The sequence below is a fragment of the Gavialis gangeticus genome, unplaced genomic scaffold (genome assembly GCF_001723915.1).
Source record: "Gavialis gangeticus isolate Ggan-Ray unplaced genomic scaffold, GavGan_comp1, whole genome shotgun sequence".
In the NCBI taxonomy this organism is placed as follows: domain Eukaryota; kingdom Metazoa; phylum Chordata; order Crocodylia; family Gavialidae; genus Gavialis; species Gavialis gangeticus.
Window position 1 is genome coordinate 101227402 of NW_017729033.1, and position 22347 is coordinate 101249748.

The following is a 22347-nucleotide window of genomic DNA, read 5'->3' on the forward strand; positions in this document are numbered from 1 at the left end:
ATCGGGAGAGGCTAGGCTGGGGTAAAGTGGTGGTCTGGAACCCCACCGAAGACACAGGGATCAAGAGCAGGCAGGATCACTGTGGGCATTGCCTCCCAGGAATATATAGCTCATCAAAGCTGTGGCAGGCGACAAAAATGTAAGATCCACTTCTTGCCAGACCTGGTGATACAGAGCCAAGGTCTACCCTGTCGCCACCTGTAGGCAGACGAGCACAGGGCAGCACGAGCAAGCCCTATAAGACCTATAGACGTCACAGACAGCCATTGCATAAACCAGTTTGAGCCAAATCAGTTAAGTCTGATACTACATTCAGCCAGGTTTATCTCAAACCAGTTTCAGCTATTTTCAAACTGGTTTATGTGCTCTGAACATCTGTTCTGTTACAGGTTTAAATCAGTTTCTGATCACTTAAACGACTTTATGTGTAATGTCTGTTCCTAGTCATAGGGTGCTGACAGACATGGGAAAAAAGGCAAAACACAAAAAGTAAAAAACAGTGCTTTATCAGAAGAGGAACTGCATCAGTTTGACTTGGCTCTTGAGCATCTGTATAACTCACGCACTTCAGCGGGGCTTTTTGGCACTTTTATGTAATAGTTGATTGAATCAGCTATCAGATAAAAGAGCCAGAAAGCCCCACTGAAGCATGGGAGCTATACAGATGCTGGGCAAGCCAGGTCAAACTGCTGTAATTTCTCTTCTGGGCATGTGCTGGACTTGGCGCAGGGGTGCACCAAGCTGAAAGTAAAACACTAGATTTTTTCCCCACCATGTCTGTAAGCACCCATAATTCCTTAATATTCTTTAAATGCTTTGCTGTAAACTCTCAGTGCCTACCCCTTTGGTTTATTATCTTCCAATGTTGCTGTAATGTTGAATTTGCAACTTCACTATCATTTATAGCAATTTGATTTCATTGTGGGACTTAGTAGCAGTCATAGTAGTTAATTAGAAAAACAAGAATGGAAAAGTCAAAACAGGAAATTTTAAGATTACTTTTTGTGTGGAAAATGTTTTGTTTTCCCATTTACCTTTGCATGAAAGTCTCTCTCTGACTGGATTTGGAACAACATACATAATAGTATCTTATAACACTATTTTTAATAGGATTGTACAAAACAGAAAGCTTTCGCAGGTTCCTAGAAAACTTGCCTTAAAAATTCAGAAACTGGTCCACAGTCTCCTGCATCAAGACCCAGATCGCTAATGCATTCCCTAGAGTCACTCTGAGAGAATATCTCTCTATGCATTACATATGCCTGCATATTTAATATATGCATACCTACGTATACATACCAGCGATACAGTATGCATGTATATACACAATTCCTGCAGAATGTCTCCTTCCCATCAATAAACAAACACAAATTTCTAAATGAGTTCTTGAATGAAATCATATGATCTCATACACAATGCATATATTAGAACATTAAAGTTGCAAAGGAAAACACAGACATTTAGAAAATGCTGAAGTTCAGGCTGGTTATGCAATTTTAATTTTGCTCCTTTGGGCATCAAGTTTAATATTGTCCTTAAGTACATGATCACCTATTTATCTAGAGGACTGCTGCCTCACTTGATGCATTGAGTGCATGGTGAACAGTGCATATGGCAGATGCTCATCATTTATTTTAACTGCACTATTCAATGTGGAGCTCTCTGCCTCAGCTGCATCACTCCATTGTATATCTGAACTGACGGAAGCAAGATTCTCCCATTCTTTTACTGACATTTTGATGCATTCATTGACATGACTCCAATTTTCATGTGTACCTTCATTTTTGGCATGGGATGAGGCAGGGCTCCTTTTCAATCTGTTCCTTGGTACTGATACTTCCATAAAGATTACATTTAACAATCTACTCCAAACAGCTGAAGTCAAGGGCTGTTAATTTTTTTAAGTAACTGTAGGAGTGACCTTCTTTCCACTCCTGTATTTTTGTATTCCTTGCATACAACACACACGTCCTTCCAGAAAAACAGCTGCTGGAGATTAGAGTATACATTATATGGGAGAAATATGGTATGAACAGGTTCTGTCTTGGTGAAACTGAAAGTAAGATGTACAGTGATCCACAGGGAGCAGAGTAATGAGCAGGCTCAGCTTTCTAGCTGCTGCTGCTCAACTATTTAATACAGAAAAAGATCATTTTATCTTCAATCTGCCTTTCAAAAACAAGATGAGTATTATGTTTTGGGTTGTGTTGTATGCAAGAAAATAAGGTATTTTCGTTGTACTTTCCAAAATGAGTCATCATTTGGCAGAGACATTTAAGCCTCAAAGGGGGAATCACGGGAAAATTATATGCCACATGAAAGACACTTCAGAATAGAAACACCTATGCAACTGCTACTGTAACATGCTCTAGGGAGGAACATAAAGACATACATGGCTTTGGTGATACTGATAAGAGCATGATATTAATGGGAAAACTGACAGGAACAACAGTTCAAAGTCATAATTTTGGTGGCTATAAACCAGGGGTGTCAAATGTTCATCTTTCAGGCCAGATCTGGCCCATGGAGCCATGTCATGTGGCCCATGAGGCTCCTAGACAGCCTAGGAATTTGGAAGAAGGATGAGTAGGGATGGGGACCCTCCTCTTAAATCTGGGGTATGGGGCCCAACTGAGGACATGTGCCAGTGGTGTGACGGTGAACGATGGCTACCTTAACCCTTATGGCCTCTAGGTCTAGATCACAAGGTCTCCCATGAGTTTAACATCCCTACTATAAACCACGCATAAAATGGTCCAACTAATCATTTTCACGTAAAGGTCAGCAACATATGACCTGTGGACTGGAACTGGCCCATGGAGCCACTGAATCCAGGAAGTGAGGGGGGGGGTGGAGAAGCAGCAGTGGCATGTATGCAGGTCCTAGCTGTGTGGCTCCAGCAGGAGCATAGGGAAAGTCTTTTAGGGTCTAATTCAACTCAGACTAAAGAATGCAAGTTGAGTTGAACTTTTAACTGGATTATGTTAGATTTCAACCAGGATGTGTCTTGAATCATCTACTGTATGCAAAATAACACTGCTAAAATGTTGCTCCCACCAAGACAAAAAAAATGGCACTTTTTTATCTTTAGAAATTTAGCACAAGTGGTAAAAAAAATTAATCACATGAATGCAACTAAGGAGTAATTCTTGTGAGGGAAAGCAAGGATTGGAAAATACGATAATTTCACATAATTTACCTTCCCCTTTGACTTGATAGTGAGGTATCATCAGCTCCTGGTAAAGCACTGCTGGAATCATCTCTCTTTACATCTTTATTTCTTTTCCCTAGCACATGAAAAAGACACATGGATCAATTAGTACCTGCAAAGGCTAGAAACCACAAAGAGGTAATCCTACCTAAATATCAAGGATTTATCAGACATGTGAGATTACTTCAAAAGAATCAGACGTACACATAGTGAACAATGCCATTACAGTATTAGAGAAATTAGCATTAAAAAGTCAATTTCAGTTTGAAAAAAGATTGTATTTTTCCCCCCTCCTAGAACTGCCGCACAAACGTTTGGAGAAATGTGTTAAAAATATGGAATTGTTTATGTGTCATTCTAAACTGAAATCATTCTATTTCAATAAAACTGTGAGACCTCAGAATTGCAGTAAGTAAAACTGAAGTGCAAAAAGATTCTGTATGCCCAGAACAGCCACTGGTGAATATTATACTGTCTCAGAACAACGGATGCTACCCTGCAGCTCCAATTTTTAGTTTTGTTTCTGGATTTGTCTGTCTTCACAGTTTATTAAATATAAATCATCTTTTCTGATAACGGAGATCTTGTTTATTGCAATTGTCTGGAGGAGACAGTCAACATCTACCCATACTAATACTGCAATTGGGGCTTGATTTAGTAAGGTACAGAGACCTCCATTGTCAACATCCCACTCTTCCCAGTGAGTGGTAATGCCACTCAGCACTTCGTGCAGAGTGCTTTGTAACCTACACATTTCTGATTTCTTAAGTAGATGAAAACAGCAGGAGGAGCATTCGCAGATTCCACTTTGCGATAATCATGTCATCAACCACCACTATCCCACCTACATTAAGTAACAGGAGAGTGCATGAATGGTTTCTCCATTCTTTCCAAACACTGGAAAATAACAGTAGTTCCAAGGAATGAAATGTTAATTTCATCTGCCCCCTCATGCAGGTCCAGCTGTTAAGGCCAGAATGTAATTCTGGGATAAAATAATAAGCCCTGAGTTTCACCCACCACTCAGAAATGCATTTACCAAACCCAGTGTCTTTACTTTTCCAATCATAACATCCCCAAACTGAAAAACATTAACCATATGGAGTTCAGGCAATCTCAGCCTAGGATTTGCACTCTCGTAATGTGTTGCACAGTTTACATCTTCCTAGAATTTTTCTGAAATACATTTTTTTTTGTTCTTTGGAATAATTATATCCAGACAAAAACTGAAATCAAAAGACTCAGTAAAATATGGTTATAGTCCAGAAAACTTTGTAAAGTTTCTGGTTATAAAACTTTCTGATTATAGTCCAGAAAACTTTATAAAAAACACAGTAGCTACATAATACACTTTCCTGTTGTTTTGACTCTTGGTTCCATCCTAGAAAGGGACATTGCCAAGCGAAGTGAATCAGCTGTGTTGGGCTGTGTTCCAGTACAGCTGATTCACTTCTTTGTCTGAAATATATGTTTCCCATTATCCCACCTGTCCATCTTGTGGGACAACAGGCAACATGTTCCCCACTTTCAGAGATGCACCCCTGCAATCTCTCATGTGTGTCCCCAGAAGCAGGGAAAGTCAAGGTTCCCCACTTCCAAAGATATACCCCCAACAATCTCAGGTGCATGTCTCTGGAAACGGGGAAAACCAGGCAGACACTTCTGAGGCTCAACAGGCCTGATCCTACGTAAGATTTACTGGGGCATGCAGGACCTTGCCCCTCAACCCCCAAGAATGCCTGCCTAGTAGGCCTGTGCGAATAGGGAAGTATTTAATTTGGATTCGGCCTTTTTGGAGGACAGTGATTCAATTTGGCCAAACTGCTGTTGGAAAATTTGGCGCCAATTCGGAGAGTAGCCCATAGAGTATAATGGGGAATCACTGAAATACCTATAACTGGCAGGGGTCTTATGACCCCTGCCACTCCCAGTGCTCCTTCCTGCCCATGGCAGGGGGTCGGACTAGATGATCTGTCTAGGTCCCTTCCAACTCATTGATTCTATGATTCTATGAACTGTCATTTTTTGGCTGATTTGGATAAAAATTGCAAGGATGACAGCCCCCTCATGAAACCTGCCAAGTTTCAAGGAGATAGGTGCAGAGGTTTCTGGGAAACTGTATCTCCAAGTCTTGAAAGCAAAACTTGCATTATGTGTGTGCATTAAGGCACAGCAGGCTGAAAACTGCAGGCATGCTAGCCCCTGCTGAGGCCACGAAGCCTGCCAGCTTTCAAGGAGATAGGTGCAAGGGGTTCTAGGAAACTGCACCTCAGGCTGCTGACAAGCAAAACTCCTGACAGGGGTGACACTGTATGTATGTTAAGGCACACCCTCACTGGTGCTGGGGCATCTACATGACATGGCAACGTGCCCCAATGAGGCATCCTTCTGCCCTACAGCCTCAGCCCGATCCACCACTTTAAATAACAACAGGTATAAAATAACTTAGTAAGCAGTAGCACAGTAGCACCAGAAGTATCTCAGGCAGCCAAACTGTGTCAGAGCCTTTCTTTCCTCTCCTGCAGGAAGGAAGGAATAGTAAAGAAGCCAAAGGCTGGCATGCAATGCAGGCAAGAAAGCCGGTGAGCGAAAATGGAAATGGAGGCATCAAGGGGTGAGGACAGACTGGAGTGGGGAGAGGGGGAGGGGGATGTAGCAGTGCAGGTAAAAGTGCAGAGGTACCTGGGGAGTCAGATGTCTGGCAGGTTGTAGCGTGTCATAAATCTAATGTGTAGATGGAGTTCATGACTTTCTGTCCCTAAGAGGCTGATGAAGTGAAGTTCATAGGCCCGGCTCTGAAAAGCGGTTGTAAATTCAAACAAGCACCAAACCTTGATAACCTAACCTCATTTTCAGAACTGAAGCCAACTTCCTACAGCTCAAAACAGAAAACAAGCCAACAATCTCTAGTACCCCCACAAACTGCACACCAGAATCTATCAAAGACAACAATACCCAACTACCCGTGGGAGCGCATTCCTCACAAAACCCCCCACTTTGTCTCCACTCTCTCAGGCCTGATCCTGAAAGGGAATTTACAAACCACTTTTCATAGTCAGGCCTATGAACTTCACTTCATCAGCCTCCTAGGTAGTAGGTACAGAGGCTGGGGTCTGGTGTGTCTGGACCCCAGCACTGAAGCCATGCCCTTGGCCCATATTGGCAGTGGCTGGCATGGAGGAGACTGGTTGGTGCTGGTGCTGGGAATGTTGGCAGGGGAAAGTGGATCCCCCTCTTCCACATGCCCTCACCTCTGCCCTTCTGCCTTCCTGACTCTGTTCACCAGCACCTCCGTCCAGTGATGGAGGGTTTTGGTGCTGCCAGTGCACATGCTCCCCTTCACCCTCGGGTCACACATGCCCGCCAGCATGTTGACAGTACTGGACTGCAAGGGATCGAGCTGTTTCCTGACGCCCTCCTTCAGCTGCCTCACCAGTGCCTGCACATCTGGTGAAAGTAGCTTGCCCCAGCCAGGAACACTGATCCCCTGGAACTTCTCCATTTGGTTCTCAAGTTCCCTCACTAAGGGGATCACCTGGCTGAGGAGGGCATCACCAGCGTTGACGGTCTTGGTGGTCCTGAGGAAGGGCTTGAGGACCACCAAGATCTGGGAGATGGTATCCCACTCAGCTCTGTTAAGGGCACCGCTGATCCCAATCTCCCTGAGCAAGGCCATCTCATGGATGGTCTTCTGTTGCTCCACCAATGTTTCCAGCATCAGGTATGTGGAGTTCCACCAAGTCTCCACGTCCTGCATGATTTTGTGCTGCGGGATGCTCAGCTCTGCCTGTTTCTCCCACAGCATCTTACCCTCGATGCTGCGATGGAAGTAGGCCACCACTTTCCTGCATTTGGAAATCAGCTGGGTGGTAGTGACAGCTCCCTCACTAGCAGCCATGTCCCCCACCAAGGTGTCCCTGACTATGAGGTGCAGCCTGTGTGCCACATGGCAGATGCCAACAAAATTGGCATCACAGATGGCCTTGACTATATTGGCCCCGTTGTTGGTGACCATGAACCCGCAGGTGAACTGGCCCTGCCCAACAAGCCACCCCTGTATCATACAGTTCATGGACACCATGACCTCCCTTGCCGTGTGGGACTCATTCATCACCTCAGCTTGAAGGAGAACCCACTGACAGCCTGACTGGTCACACCAGTGCCCTGTGAGCGAGAGGCAGGCGTGATCTGCACCCCAGCTGCTCCAGATACTGGAGGTGAAGTGCAAGGCTACCTGTAAACCTGCCTTGTGCAGTTCCTCCCTCAAGTACTCCCTGCATACCTCATACAGGGAGGCCACCACTGTCCTGCTAAAGGTGGTGCATGTAGGCACTTGGTAAGATGGGGCCATGAGTGCCATGAGCCTCCTGAACCCTGGCCGCTCAACTAAGGAGAAGGGCTGGCCATCCAGAGCAATAATCTCCACAATGCTCTGGATGATCTTAATTGCTCTTGCAATGCAACCCGCTTTGTCTGCGGCTTTCCCCTACTGCTCCAGGTTGGCCTGCCTCTGCTTTGGGGTGATGGGAGCTTTGCAGCGAGTGGGGCAACGAGCTGCCTGAACCTTGGCCACTCAACTAAGAAGGTTAAACTCTTCAATGCTCTGGGTGACCTCGCTTGTCCTTGCAGCATGCCCCGCTTTGTGTGTGGGTTTTCCCCACCATTCCAGGGTGGCCTGCCTCTGCTTCATGGGGATCCCGGCTTTGAGTGAGAGGGGGACTTTCCTTTGGGCATACTCCCACTGGTGCAGGCTGAGGAGGAAGAAGGGCAAGAGGGTGCTGCCTTCTCAGATGCAGCAACATCGCTGTGGTAGTGAAGTGTTTCAACTCTTTGCTCCGGCTGATCTGCCTTTGGCAGTGCTGGCAGGGGGTGCTGCCTCTTCAGATGCAGCAGCATCGCTGTGGTGGTGAAGTGTTTCACCTGATCTGCCTTTGGCAGTGTTGGCAGATAGACTTGGAATCATCTGCCACCTCAAAATGATCCCACACTACACTACTTCCCCATTTCTGGGTTGAGGGTGGGGATCCTACCTTATCCCCCTCCTCAGCAGGCAGAGGCACAACAACAGGAGGAGCTGACTCACTTGCCTCCACAACCTTCTCCAAGGTGCCTTCTAGTGAAGGAGACATAGGTCTAGGGGAACTTTGAGAGGTGTGGAGCACAAATTCAGATTCTCTCTTGGTCCCCAGAATTTCTGTGTGTTTGTGTGTGTCAGACCAGTGATTTACTTCTATTTGTTTTTCCAAGGTCATATTTTTTCTCTCTCTCTGTCTTAAGTATAAATATGCCTGTAAACTTAGAGTTCGAGAATTCCTTTGAAACAGACAAGTGGGTGATTCCCTTTGCTGTATGGAATTCTCCCTGTGATCACAGTATAGCCCTAAATAAAGAAAGGCTAGCTCTGTCAGTTCTGATTCAACCACAACACAAAGTTTGATTTCTTCCACAGCGCTCAGGTCCCCTGGTTTCAGATCCAGGTCCTCCTCTGGCAGTGGGATGCTCATGCTGGGAGATGAAATTTGGGTGGAGGAGACTGTCATTCTGCTGCTGGTGCCTAACTCTGGAATTAGGGGAAGTGGCACAGGTGTAGGGACAGGTACTGTTCCCACCTCCTTGCTTCCACTGGCACACGGCTGCCAGGCATGATGATGCATCTATGTTTAAGGGGAGGGGGGGACTTGCAGCTCTAGCTCTCCCCCTATCCTTTCTAGCCCTGCCCCACCAGAAGACTTGGCATTTGCCTTCCCAGGACACTTCATATTAATCTTCCCTGTGCTGGAAAGAGAGTGTGTGTGTGTGTGCGCGTGCGTGCGTGCGTGCGTGCGTGTGACTAATAATAGAATATAAGTTGTCTTCTTCTTCTCTGATATATGACTGTGTCTGACTTATTCTGTGTTGTGTTTACAGTTGTGTGTTCTGTAGTGTACCTAAATAATATCTCTTCTTCTATCAAGTACCTAATGACTATCTAACTTCTGTTGCATTAATCTGAATCTGTATCTGACTTCAGTGTTATCTGTAGTCTAACTGTAACTATAATTAATAATAATAACTATATATAACCTGATCTCTTCTTCTATGACTCTCTGACTTCTTCTGTGTTGTTTTTACTGTTGTGTGTGTAACTAAAATAATTTCTTCTTCTTCTTCTTCTATGACTGTCTGACTTCTGTGTTGTGTTAATCTGAATCTCTGGCATCTTCTGTGTTGTTTTTAATCTATATGTAACTATAATTAATAATATTAATAACTATATATAATCTCTTCTTCTTCTATGACTGTCTGACTTCTGTTTTGTTTTAATTTGAATCTCTGGCATCTTCTGTTTTTTTTTTAATCTATATGTAACTATAATTAATAATATTAATAACTATATATAATCTCTTCTTCTTCTATGAATGTCTGACTTCTGTGTTGTAATAATATATTTTATAATAATAAAATCCTCATGTGACTTGTCATTTTTCTAGTATTGATTTTGCTCTTAAGTGTTCTAATTTAGGGGGTTTTTTTCTTTATACATGCTGGATTTATTTTAAATTACTTCTAAGTGTTTCTCTTTGTTTTCTTCTGCTATTGTTATTTAAATTCAATTTTAAATATTTTAATGTTCTTACCTTGCCTAAAATCTGGCTCAGAAGAAGTAATAGATGGACTTTCACTGGAGGTACTATAAACATCGCTGTGGTAAGATCTGTACCTTCTTGTGGGTTCTGTAAGTTTAGAGGCATGTATTAGGAAAGCAAAGCAACAACATTCTTATACTAAAATCAAGAACAATTAGCTATCATAAAACCAACTTTTCCATAATATCTATACATATCTGTGACCATAGCATTTTGTAACAGAGAGAAGCATTCACTAGATACTGTGCCGTCCACAGTGCTACCTCAATTTTGTACAAAGAATAATTGCCCTACTCCTCTAGGGCCTAAACATGAGAGAAGATAACCACAACCAGTAGAGTTAGACCTTTTCAGTTTGAGCACATGACATGGAGATGGCCTTACACAAGAGTCAGATTCTGGTCTGTGAAGGGCCACTCCTCATCCATTTTAAGGAGGACAGGGTGGACTCTACCCACTCAAAATATCTGACAAAGTTCAGACTAGGAGAGGGTGACAACTAAGACTTTTTTTCCAAGGAATTGCAACTCTCTAATCTGTAAGAGTAAAATCAACAAGGTCAAGCAGTCCTTTTGCTAAACCTGTGTTCTTCACTTTTCTTACCTACTGTTTTCCCAGTAAGTTAAACCAAGCAAGGCCGGAGTTCCCATAGCATTGGTGGGACAGAGAGAGTCTGAGCAAGTGAATGGTGGGGAGGCTCTCTCAGATACTAGTGTTTAGGGTCTAGGGCAATGGATGGCAGCCCAGGGTGTCAAAAAAGGTCAATACCTGTGAGTGTGCCCTAGAAACTCTAAACTAGAAATACTAACTAATATTAGAATTTAACCAGTCCCAAGGAGTTGGAAATATATTGGCTCCAGTTATCCATGCAGCACAGACAGTGAAGTAAAATAATGGGCCAGGCTGTGGCACGAAGAGGTTGAAGGAATTACAAGCGCTTTCTCTACAGAAGAAAAGGCTTAGGGAAGATATGATATATATGTAAAAGGTTATCACAAAGAAGACAGTAAGCAGCTGTCTTCCCTGTTCACTGGAGACAAGTCAATCAGAAATCATCTGGATTTGCAGTAAAGGAGATTTAAGTTACATACTAGGAGAAAGTTGCTAGTGATAAGAGCAATGAAAAAAAAAAAAAAATCGATTGAGTTAGCCAGGCTCCCATTCCAATGGAAATTTTAGAGAAACATCTATCACTGGTAGTCTCTATAGATTTTAACATTGCCTCAATGTAGCAGCACATATACTGGAGCACAAGGCCCTGATTCTGCAAAATATTTTTTCTGTGTACAGAGCTCTGCCTTGAAGAATCAGAGTCTAAATTGGGTTGTCTCCACTAAAGCGTTTCAATTTGTTAACCCTTAGGGGCTTGTTAGTAACCAAGTAATAGTAATAGTTCTTAAAGAATCATAGGAAGAACAGTCAACTGTTAACTGGGGGTTATTTCAAAGTAAAACAAGTATCTTCACTTTCAGTTAGTTTTCTAGTTAGCCAGTTTTCCTTGTCTGTGTAAATCTTTCAGACAATATTGAGAAAGCGAAAATTAAAATATGCAGGAAAAATCTGATTTTGAAGGGAAAAATGGGCTGCAATCAAGTGTACTACCTAAAGTTACTTTTAAATTATTTTAGAAGAACAACTGGATTTCAAATTGATTGGTAAAAATGTTGAAAGTATGTAAATCAATTAAGTATTCTACTTTCACCAGTTTTCATTTTAAAATGATCACTAGTCCAGCAAAGATAAGATCCCAAATCCAGATCCCAGGAAATAAAACACATCCTAAAGAAACCCCAGAATAAGAACAAATTGAGTAAACTAGCAGACATAGTTACAGAAAAAAGAGGGCGGGAATTAATAAACCTCTAATTCAGTCTTCTGAAAAAGGTAGGGGGAACTTAAAGCAGAAGTATTCAAATAAAACAGAGAAAGAAAACTATACAACTAGGTAGACCTGACAGAGATAAATCCAAATACTTTTGGAGAATTAATATTTCCAAAAGTTTTACTCCATGACATAAAAGTAATAATATTGGAAGTGCATGTGTTGTTGTATGAGATGTTTGTTCTCTAGTTTTGATACACTTTTCTATGGTCTTAAAACAGAGAATACTTCTGTTAACAATTCTGGAAGATTGCTCAAAACCCGCCCCAAAAAAACCAACAACAGAACTTTGTAACTGTACAAGTTGATACTGTGCTGCCACAAAAATTCCAACCAAATGAATGTAACTGAGAACTTTGTTTTTCTGGAACAAACACAACTTTCCTTTCTTCTTTCAATGGAATGAGGAGCTTTATTTTTCCTTCGTTTTTTAAATGATCTTGCTTTAAGGCATTTCAAAATGGCTACTTTTTTGTATTCTGTTTTGAAAAATACAAAATTTTGTATTTAGGAGCCACAAAAGGGGGTAGGCTAAGAGGTCATAGGAAATGAAAAAGTTCACAGAACTACATTTAAACAATTTTTAAAAATGCATGCAAAAAGTAAGACTTGCTACGATGTGTCCCTTTTACTGGTAGCAGGATACTTGACTTAATAGTTATTGACTCGGCCTACCAGCAGAAGTTAAAAACCTGCTGGAAGCCAGTGGGCAAATTCACCAGCTAGGGAAGGTAGGATAAAACTCCCAACCACCATTCAGCCCATGTTCCTTTCCTCTGGAGGAAAAAAAATTCTCAATACCATGAGAACAGGGTAAGAGAGGCCTGCCACATTTTCTTGTGCGTGGGAAGGGAGACATGTAGCAGAAGGCTGGGTGCTCCTGCTACTTTAAGAGAAGGCAGGGGGTAATAGAATCAAGCTGCATGTGTTCCAGAGAGCAATTTAGAGCCCAGATCAAGAGGGAGCTGAGCTAGCAGTATATAAGCCCAGGGCCTGAGCTAGTCAGGCAGTCTAGCCCTGAGAGCCACAGAGAGAGGAGCTCCAGAGCAGCAGGACTGCATCAAGGCTTCCTGGGGAAGTAAGGAGTTCCTAGCTGGCCCAGGGAGAGAGGGCCCAGAGACAGAATAAGGGCTAGAGAGAAAGCAGAGGGCCCAGGGAACAGGTATGGCCAGGGTGTCTGTAGGTCTCACTGGCCTAGGAGCAGGGCCAGGGCTCAGGAGGTGCCAAATGCCAAGAAGGGCCACAGCTGGAGACTGGTGGAGCTGAAGAGCCCATGGATCTCAACTAGCCTAGGAGTGGGGCCAGGGTCTGGGGAGAAAAACCAAAGGCCGGGGGGCCATGGCTGGAAACTGAGGGGGGGCCAGAGTGCTCATAACTCAGACAGGGGATGGTGTAAGGACAAAAAGAGCCAGGAGCCCATAGCCTGCAGAGGTGGTTATGATCTGATTAGTATGTGTGACATCTCAGAGGCATGGCCATGGATATTGGGAAGGATGTGATTACCCATGTAATTAGCTCTGAAGGTGATGAGCAGTAACAATGGCACTCATGAGTGAGATCTTGTTTGGGGAGCCCTGTGGCAGCCTTCCTTTCAAGGTGTGGCAGGTGAGGAAAAAGGGAGATTGCCCAAGGATAGAGAAGATGATAAGGGCTGAGGTGGCTCCGGGGCATCAAGGCAACCCTTGGAGCTAGACAACATTGAAGATTGCAAGTGTGTTTTGTTACAAGGGTTCTATAAAAGAGACCCAGGTGGATAGATGACATGGATGGCACACTCCCAGGCACAGCTGCCCGGTGCCTGCAAGGCAAAACATTCAAAATGTAAAGTGTAAGAGGGAAAGGTGTGGGAGGGGGGAAGAGGAACAAGCACTCAGTGACAGTAAAGCATCTAATGGAAAACTGAGGTTTAGTTTAATATCCCAGCTACCTCAGTAACATCTACTCCTCCCGAAGGGGCACAAAGATGAAACAGCCATACGACTACAATACATAGTTATGTTCTCCTTTCTTCTTTTCAGTATGCATATTCATATTCAGATAAAGCTATCAGTTAAGTAGGTAAATTGGTAATCCTATTTAATGACTTTTCGATGATTACCACAGAAATGACATCCAAGCTTTCCAGCCTGAGGACCAAATATTTCAAACAGGCCACAATCTTTATGTTGCGGCAAATCCTCCAGCCTTGTCTACTCTCTTTGTTCAGGCTCTGGAAAGATAAATGCTTACTCTGGTGTAATCAGCATCACACCAGTGTGAAAGAACAGGCAGATGATGCATCCCCTCCACTGGGGTAACCCTGCCCAATCAGGTGGAAAATTATAGTTGAAAAAGTTACACTGGTTTAGTTTTTACCATGTCTGCCTAGGGTAGATATTTGCTAAAGGCAAACAGGTTATTTATCTGATCTTCTGTCACTTATTTTAAGATGCAGTAGAAAATCCACCTACTACCAGAAGCTACTCCAGGATAATTGATTTGGAAAAGATTCAGAAAAAGATTCAAAGATTCAGAAGGCAGTCTTTCACAAACCTGGAGGTATAGGCCGGGGCAATGGGGAAAGAGGAGACCCCAGGTCCTGGGCATGACCAGTATTCCCAGTCTCCTTCTCTGGAAAGCACCTCAGAGGAGGCTGAGGTTGAGGAGACAAGTGGCTCAGCTGAGTCAGCTCCTGCTGTTGTTGTGCCTCAGTCTGCTGAGGAGGGGGATAAGGTGGGGGGGGGAGGGGGTAGTGTAGTGTTGGATAATTTTGAGGTGGCAGATGAACCCAAGTATGCCATCTGCCAGCACTGCCGAAGGCAGATCAGCTGGGGCAAGGAGGTGAAACACTTCACGACCACGGCAATGCTGCTGCATCTCAGGAGGCAGCACCCCTTTGCCCTTGCTCCTCCTCAGCCTGGCATGAGTGGGAGCATGCCCAAAGGGAAGTCCCCCTCTCACTCCAAAGCTGGCATTCCCATGAAGCACAGGCAGGCCACCTTGGAGCGGTGGGGAAAACCCACACCCAAAGCAGGGCGCGTTGCAAGGATGAGCAAGGTCACCCAGAGCACTGGAGAGTTTAACCTTCTCCTTAGTTGAGTGGCCAGGGTTCAGGCAGCTTGTGGTCCCATCCTAGCAAGTGCCCACATGGACCACCTTTAACAGGATGGTGGTACCCTCCCTGTATGAGGCATGCAGGGAATACTTGAGGGAGGAGTTGCACAAAGCAGGTCTGAAAGTACCCTTGCACTTCACCTCTAACATCTGGAGCAGCCGGGCTGGAGATCATGCCTACCTCTCCCTCACAGGGCACTGGTGCGATCAGTCAGGCTGTCAGTGGGCTTTCCTTCAAGTAGAGGTGATGGATGAGTCCCACATAGCAAGGGAGATCAAGGTGGGCATAAACCGCATGCTGCAGGGATGACTTACTGGGCAGGGCGAGCTCATCCGCGGGTTCATGGCCACCAACAACTTTGTTGGAATCTGCTATGTGGCACACTGGCTGCACCTCATAGTCAGTGACACCTTGGAGGGTGACAGGGCTGCCAAAGATGGCACCATCACTACCACCCACTGATTTCAAAATGCAGGAAGGTGGCAGGCTACTTCCACCTCAGCATCAAGGGGGGCAAGATGCTGCAGGACAAACAGGCAGAGCTGAGCATCCTGCACCACACAATTATGCAGGATGTGGAGACTTGGTTGAACTCTACATACCTAATGCTGTAAAGGCTGGTGGAGCAACAGAAAGCCATCTATGAGATGGCCTTGCTCAGGGAGATTGGGATCACCGGCCCCCTAAACAAAGCAAAGTGGGATACCACCTCCCAGATCTTGGTGGTCCTGAAGCCCTTCCTCGAGGCCACCGAGACCTGCAGCGCTAGCGATGCCCTCCTTAGCTAGGTAATCCTCGTAATCAAGGAGCTTCAGAACCAAATGGAGAAGTTCCAGGGTATCAATGTTCCTGGCTGGAAAGCTGCTTTCACCAGAGGTGCAGGCAGTGGTGAAGGGGCTGAAGGAGGGCATCAAAAAACGCTGGATCCCTTGCAGTCCTGTACCATTCATGTGCTGGTGGGCATGTGAGACCTGAGGTGAAGGGGAGCACATCCAGCACCAAAACCCTTGATCACTGGATGGAGGTGCTGGTGAACAGAGTCAGGGAGGCAGAAGGGCAGAGGCGAGGGCACGTGGAAGAGGGGGATCCACTTTCCCGTGTCAGCACTCCCAGCACCAGCCAGTTTCCTCCATGACAGCTACTGCAAATGTGAGTCAAGCGTATGGCTTCAATGTTGAGGTCCAGATTTCTTAGATTTCATAGACATTCGGGCTGGAAGGGACCCTGAAGGATCGAGTCCAGCCCCCTGCCTCAGGGGCAGGAAGTCAGCAGGGATCATAGGATCCCAGCAAGATAAACATCCAAATATGTCTTGAAGGCATTCAAAGTGGGTGCTTGAACCACCTCCGGCAGCAGTCTATTCCAAACCTTGGGGGCTCGGATAGTAAAGAAGTTCTTCCTTATCTTCAGCCTGAATCAGTTGCGGCGGAGTTTATGACTATTCGATCTTGTCATCCCTTGGGGCGCTCTGGTGAACCGACATTCCCCCAGATCCTGGAGAACACCCCTGATAAACTTACAAGTGGCCACTAGATTGCCCCTGAGTCTGCGCTTTTCCAGGCTGAAGAGTCCCATGGCTTTCAGCCTCTCATCATAAGGTCTGTTTTCCTGACCTCTGATCATGCGTGTGGCTCTCCTCTGCACTCTCTCAAGTTTCTCCCCATCCTTTTTGAATTGCGGAGCCCAAAAGTGGACGCAGTACTCCAGCTGTGGCCTTACCAAGGCCGAGTACAACAGGAGAATGAGGTTCCTGGATTTGCTTGAAAAGCATCTATGGATGCAAGCCAGCATTTTGCTTGCTTTACTAGCCACCGCATCACATTGAAGGCTGTTCATTTTGTGGTCAATTATGACCCCCAAGTCCCTTTCATCTTAGTGCTAACCAGTGTAGCACTGCTGAGCCTATAAGCATGCTGCAGGTTTTTCCTCCCAAGGAAATGCAAACCTTGCATTTTTCGGTGTTAAACACCATCAGGTTCTCATCCGCCCATTTCATGAGCCTGTCAAGATCTGTCTGGGTCACCCTCCTGTCCTCAGGTGTGGATGCTTTACCCCAGAGTTTGGTGCAATCGGTGAACTTGGCCAGCCTACTTCTTACACCAATGTCTACATCATTGATGAAGATGTTAAAAAGTATAGGCCCTAGGACAGAGCCTTGAGGGACCCCACTGGTTGCAGTGCACCACGACAATTGATTTCTGTCAACGACCACTCTCTGGGTCCTACTGTGGAGCCAATTCCCCAGCCAGCAGATCGTGGTGAGGTCGAGATGCACCAAACTCCAGGCTTAGGCAGGTAGCACCGAGGCTTCGGTGGCTACATATCTCACTGAGGACATGAAGTCGCTGGACTACAACTCCTTGGCCTACTGGGCAACCCGCAGCCAAATGTGGCAGGATCTGGCCATGGTAGCCCAGCAACACCTGTCCTGTCCACCAACCAGTACTCCAAGTGAGATGGTGTTCAGTATTGCTGGAGATGTTGTGACACCCCACCACATCTCCTTGGATTCTGGTTTGGTGGAGCAGCTGGTGTACCTGAAGATAAACCTCTGACTGCTGGGATTCCCCAGCTCCACCTACAGACAGAGTGAGTGCCACTCTGCTCATTCCATCTGCACCAATTTCCTTCTTCTTTTTTTTTTTAAAGCATTTAATGCCCCGCTCTCAGAGCTGGAGGCAGCACTCACTGTATCACCAGCCAGCAGGAGAAGAACATCTCCCTGCTGAGCTCTCGTGCCAGGATGAACTTTTGGGACATCTCCTTAAAACTTGGCAGGTTTCATGCCCTCAGAAGGGGCTACCATCCCTGCTGTTTTCATCCAAATCTTTCAAAAAATGACAAAGATATAGGTATTTCAATGATTCCCCATTATAGTCTATGGCCGAATCACTGAATTTCTCCAAATCAGCGCCAAATTTTCTGAAGCTGATTCGGCCAAATTGATTTGGGACAGTGATCTGAATCAAATCACTGGCCTCTGAATTGGCTGAATCTGAACCGAATACTTCCCTACTGACACAGGCCTAGTATCTGCTCATCTGTCTAGGGCCTCAACATCATCTTTCCCTCACTGTGATGTTTTAGGTGTCTGTGAATCAGGAAATCCATCCAGTTCAACGCTGTAAGCAGGATGGAATCTTTTAATATTCAGAATGCCTCAAATCATTTCACAACTTAGAGCTGTGATTTAAAATAACCTATAAATAAAACTGTGGTAAGGCAATAATAAAAATGTAAATTATCAAGAGGCACAGGCATGATCCAACAAAACTTTATGTCTGGCAAATCAGTGTTCATGCTGAATCGTACTGGGTTTATGTTTTTTCAATCTGCCTTTCAAAATCAGCAAAGCACAGCTTCAGAGGCATAACAAAGCATAAACTAACAAAACACCCCATTTACCCAGGGCAAGATATGCAAGCCCAGACAAGTAATACAGAGAAAGCCTCATCCTAGCCAACTTCAACAGAAATTAAAGAACCATGTTTAGCCTGGAATGTCATTATCCTGAACACATGACTCAAATTACAGAGATACAGGTTTGCAAAGGCATTATTACGCAAATTACTGGCTTCACAGAGGAGGAAGAAGACAGCAAAAGATGGTGGAGTTAAGTGAGTATTACAGGGGGAAAATGTTCTTTTTGTAATTTAAAAAGATGGCTAAACTACTAAAACTATTTTTATTACTTAATAATAATTTTTTTATACAACAGTCACACAAACAGAAACTGCCAAATGGATGTCCTAGCCACAGGCTGGAGAGTCACTCTCTCTCTCAATGATTCTTCAGTTCTTTGATCCAAAGCACCACAGCTTCCCAAGGAAGATGCAAGACTGGCATCTCCCACTCCACAATGGCCAACAGCTTGTTGCTTAGGCCACTCCTCTAAGAGATAGGAAAGGGAGATTTGAGCAGAGGAGGGAACAAAATCCAGGTCTAAGACATCTTGTGTGAGTACTCCAGCCATTAAGCAGAAGAATGAAAGGGCACAGGTGAAATCACAATTTGCCATGTTTAAAAAGAAACCAGTGCCTGCCACTGCATTTTGTGTGAAGCCCGATTCAGTAGGTGTGCTCTGAGAATGCCTACCAACTAGAGCTCCTGAGGCAAAATAGGTGAAGAAACACTGACTTTATGGATTCTGATGGGGCATAGGCCTAAGCTAACTGCTGAACTCCTCAGCACTGTCAAGACTGAGGTGCTTTGGGGTATGCATAAAAACAGAACCTTAGTTGTTGGTTGAACTTTAATTGTGAGAACTGAGGAATCTCCAGAGCTCTAGTTAGAGGGCAAGTGAACAGGGGTTTTGAGGAGCACAGTTCTAGATTTCAGTTAAATATGGTTCACTTTAGGTGTCTAAGTTCCTTTCTGGATCTGGGTCCTGTTGTCCAAACTGTGAAAAAATGGAAACAACCAACGAACATAAATGGAACTAAATAAAATATTAAAATTAAAAATCTGATTTAAGTGATTGGGAATAGGATTTGGATTTATCGATTTTAAATAAGCAAGTCTCTTTCTCAATCTGACCTCACTGATAGAAGCCCATCATTATTTTTATAGGAGTGTTCATTCAACAAGCCAAAAAAATGTGCATTGTATTTTCCATTATAAACATGAAGTTGTAAAAACAGTTCTACCACTATCTGACATTAGTCCACATTATTCAAAACAAAACAATATTGACACTGGACCCTTCCACAAGTCATGTTGATATGAGGCAGATTTCATTTAAATCTGTAGTTTAAATTTATGGTCACTTTTCCTCTTTGAAAAGCCCATTTATGCAAACTATGTTATTAATTCCCTGTGTGATAGAAATGTTATCACCAGCTTTCCAGAATAATTTTATTTTCTATTTTTCACACACAGATTAAAACATGACTTATGAGCATTCTTCTAACATAACTGACTCAGTTCCATACCAGATGTACCAACTATCTGACAGTCCTCTTTACTACTACTGAATTTTAATCAATACCTAAGCATGTCTCCACACTATGTTGTAAGGCATGTGAGAATGGGTGCTTAATTTGCTTCTACTTGTAAATAATACATAATATTGCTGACTTATAGCAGGCTCTCAGACACCCTGGCTAAACTTTCATACAATGAGGTAAGTAAAAAAAGGGATTACAAGAGAAAACATAAATTCAGTTGTTTTTCTGGGCTTGGTTCACAAAAGAATTCATCTATTTAGTCTAAAGGTTGTTGGAAGTCTTGTGTTGACGTTTTCATGGACTGCCCCCCGTGAGTTTATGAACATTTTTTTTTAATTTCATCCTCTGCCTCCTCATTGCTTCCCATGTGGTCCAGCCCTAGGTATGTCCCAAAAACTGCAGTCAGTGGAATTCTGGTGATCTATTACTGCTTGCTTTCTGCTGGCAACCATACTCACAAGTCACTATCCTTCTATAATTCTACCTGCCACACTGTTTTTTATACTGCCTTTATGTAAAGACATAAAATGTTCCTAACATCACTTTCCCATATAAGCATTTGTTGTTCTTAGAGCATAACAACAACAGTTTTCCTGAGATCAATGTGGAGTTTCAGTACAGGTAACTATTTAGTTTAAAAATGACAGACAGAGACCATTCTCATATGCAATTAATTACTTAATGTTTTTTAAAGTAAAAGCTAAGTAAATGGAGCTAAGGGAATAATACCTTTGTTCCAACTGCCCTCTGCCAAAATCTTGGAGGAGAAAGGAGTTGTCATATGAACATGAATCTGAATTTTTCAGCTCAGACATCCCTAAAGCTAGTGGACAAGTACTCTCTCTCATGAAGGTTTTCTCTATGCAAGCAAGAAAGTCAGTCAGTGAAAATAGAAATGGAGGCATTAGGAGGTGAGAGGCAGGCTAGGGTAGGGGGGAAGGGGGATGTAGCAGGTAACAGCAGAGAGGTACCTACTGCTACCTGGGGAGTCAGATGTCAGGCAGAGTGTAGTGTATCATGAATCTGATGTCTATATTGAGTCCATGAGTTTCTGTATCTAGGACGTTGATGAAGTGAAGTTCATAGGCCTGCCTGTGAAAAGTGGTTTGTAAATTCAAACAAGCACCAAACCTTGATAACTTCATCACCAGAAGCCAACTTCCTCCAGCCCAAAACACACCAAATGGATCCAGACCATACCATGACAAGAAACCTGCCAGCATATCTCCAATACCCCCACAAACTGCACACCAGAATGTATTACAGACAAGAATACCCAATGTGCCTGTGAGAGCATATTTCTCACAAGCAAACCACTCTGGCTCCAGTCTCTCAGTCCTGATCCTCAAAGGGAATTTACAGGCCACTTTTCACAGACAGACCTATGAACTTCACTTCATCAACCTCCTACATAGAGAAACTCATGGACTCAATACAGACATTGGATTTATGACACACTACAACCTGCCAGACATCTGACTCCCCAGGTATCTCTCCACTTTTACCTGCTACATCCCCCTTCCCCCCTACCCTGGCCTGTCTGTCACCCCCTGATGCCTCCATTTCCATTTTCACTGACTGGCTTTCTTGCCTGCATTGCATGCCAGCCTCTCATTTCTTTACTATTCCTTCCATCCAGGAAGAGCACACACAAACCAACTAGATGGTTCCTCAGCCTGACAAAGAGTTTAAACCCGAAAGTCCATGCCTTGCAGATGGCATCCCAGGCAGCTAGGCTGAGATCACCTGAAGCCTCACAATTCCACTGCAACCACCAAGCCTCAGGCCTCTCAAAGATCTTAGGGGTCTGGGCTTTCTCCAGCCAGGACTGTGCGTGCGTGTGGTGGCTGAAGGTTATAAGGCACCTCCTACCCACATTTCACCAGAGAGGTCCTCAATCCTGGCATTTCCAGGGGTCATAGGCTGAGGGGTCACAGTCCAGCGGTTTCATGTCCTCGGCAAGATGGGTAGCCACAAAAGCCTTGTCACTACCTACCCAAGCGTGGGGTCTGGTGCATCTGGACCCCACCATTGAACCCATACGCTTGTTCCACATTGGCAGCAGCTGCTGTAGAGGAGACTGGCTGGGGCTGGGAGCGCTAGCATGGGAAAGTGGATCCCCCTCTTCCACGTCCCCTTGCCTCTGCACTTCTGCCTGACTCTGTTCACAAGCAACTCTGTCCAGTGATTGAAGGTTTTCATGCTGCATATGTTCCCCTTCACCCTCCGGTCACACATGCCTGCCAGCACATGGACTGTACTGAACTGCAAAGGAGCCACTCATTTTTTGATGCCCTCCTGCAGCCGCTTGACCAGTGCCTGTACCTCTGGTAAAAGTGGCATGCCCCAGCCAGGAACATTGATCCCCTGGAACTTCTCCATTTGGTTCTCAAGTTCCTTGACTATGGGGATCACCTGGCTAAGGAGGGCATCACCAGTGCTGAGAGTGTCGGTGGCCTCTGGGAAGGGCTTGGGGACACTCAAGATCTGGGAGATGATATCCCACTCTGCTTTGTTGAGGGGGCCACTGATCCCAATCTCTCCAAGCAAAGCTATCTCATGGATGCCCTTCAGTTGCTCCACCAGCC

At 44.5% G+C, this 22347-nt stretch overlaps 1 protein-coding gene across 8 annotated transcripts in view; it reads right to left on the reverse strand.

The window, feature by feature from the left end:
- The window catches only part of PTPN13 (protein tyrosine phosphatase, non-receptor type 13), a 278246-nt gene that overhangs the window by 94166 nt on the left and 161733 nt on the right, over nucleotides 1–22347 (reverse strand). For all 8 annotated transcript variants that reach the window (XM_019525962.1, XM_019525959.1, XM_019525958.1 and 5 more), the window contains exons 8-9: nucleotides 9829–9924; nucleotides 3200–3287 (exon numbers count right to left, since the gene is read on the reverse strand). In XM_019525962.1, the coding sequence (XP_019381507.1) occupies nucleotides 3200–3287; nucleotides 9829–9924 (184 nt within the window). The remainder of the gene's footprint in view (nucleotides 1–3199; nucleotides 3288–9828; nucleotides 9925–22347) is intronic.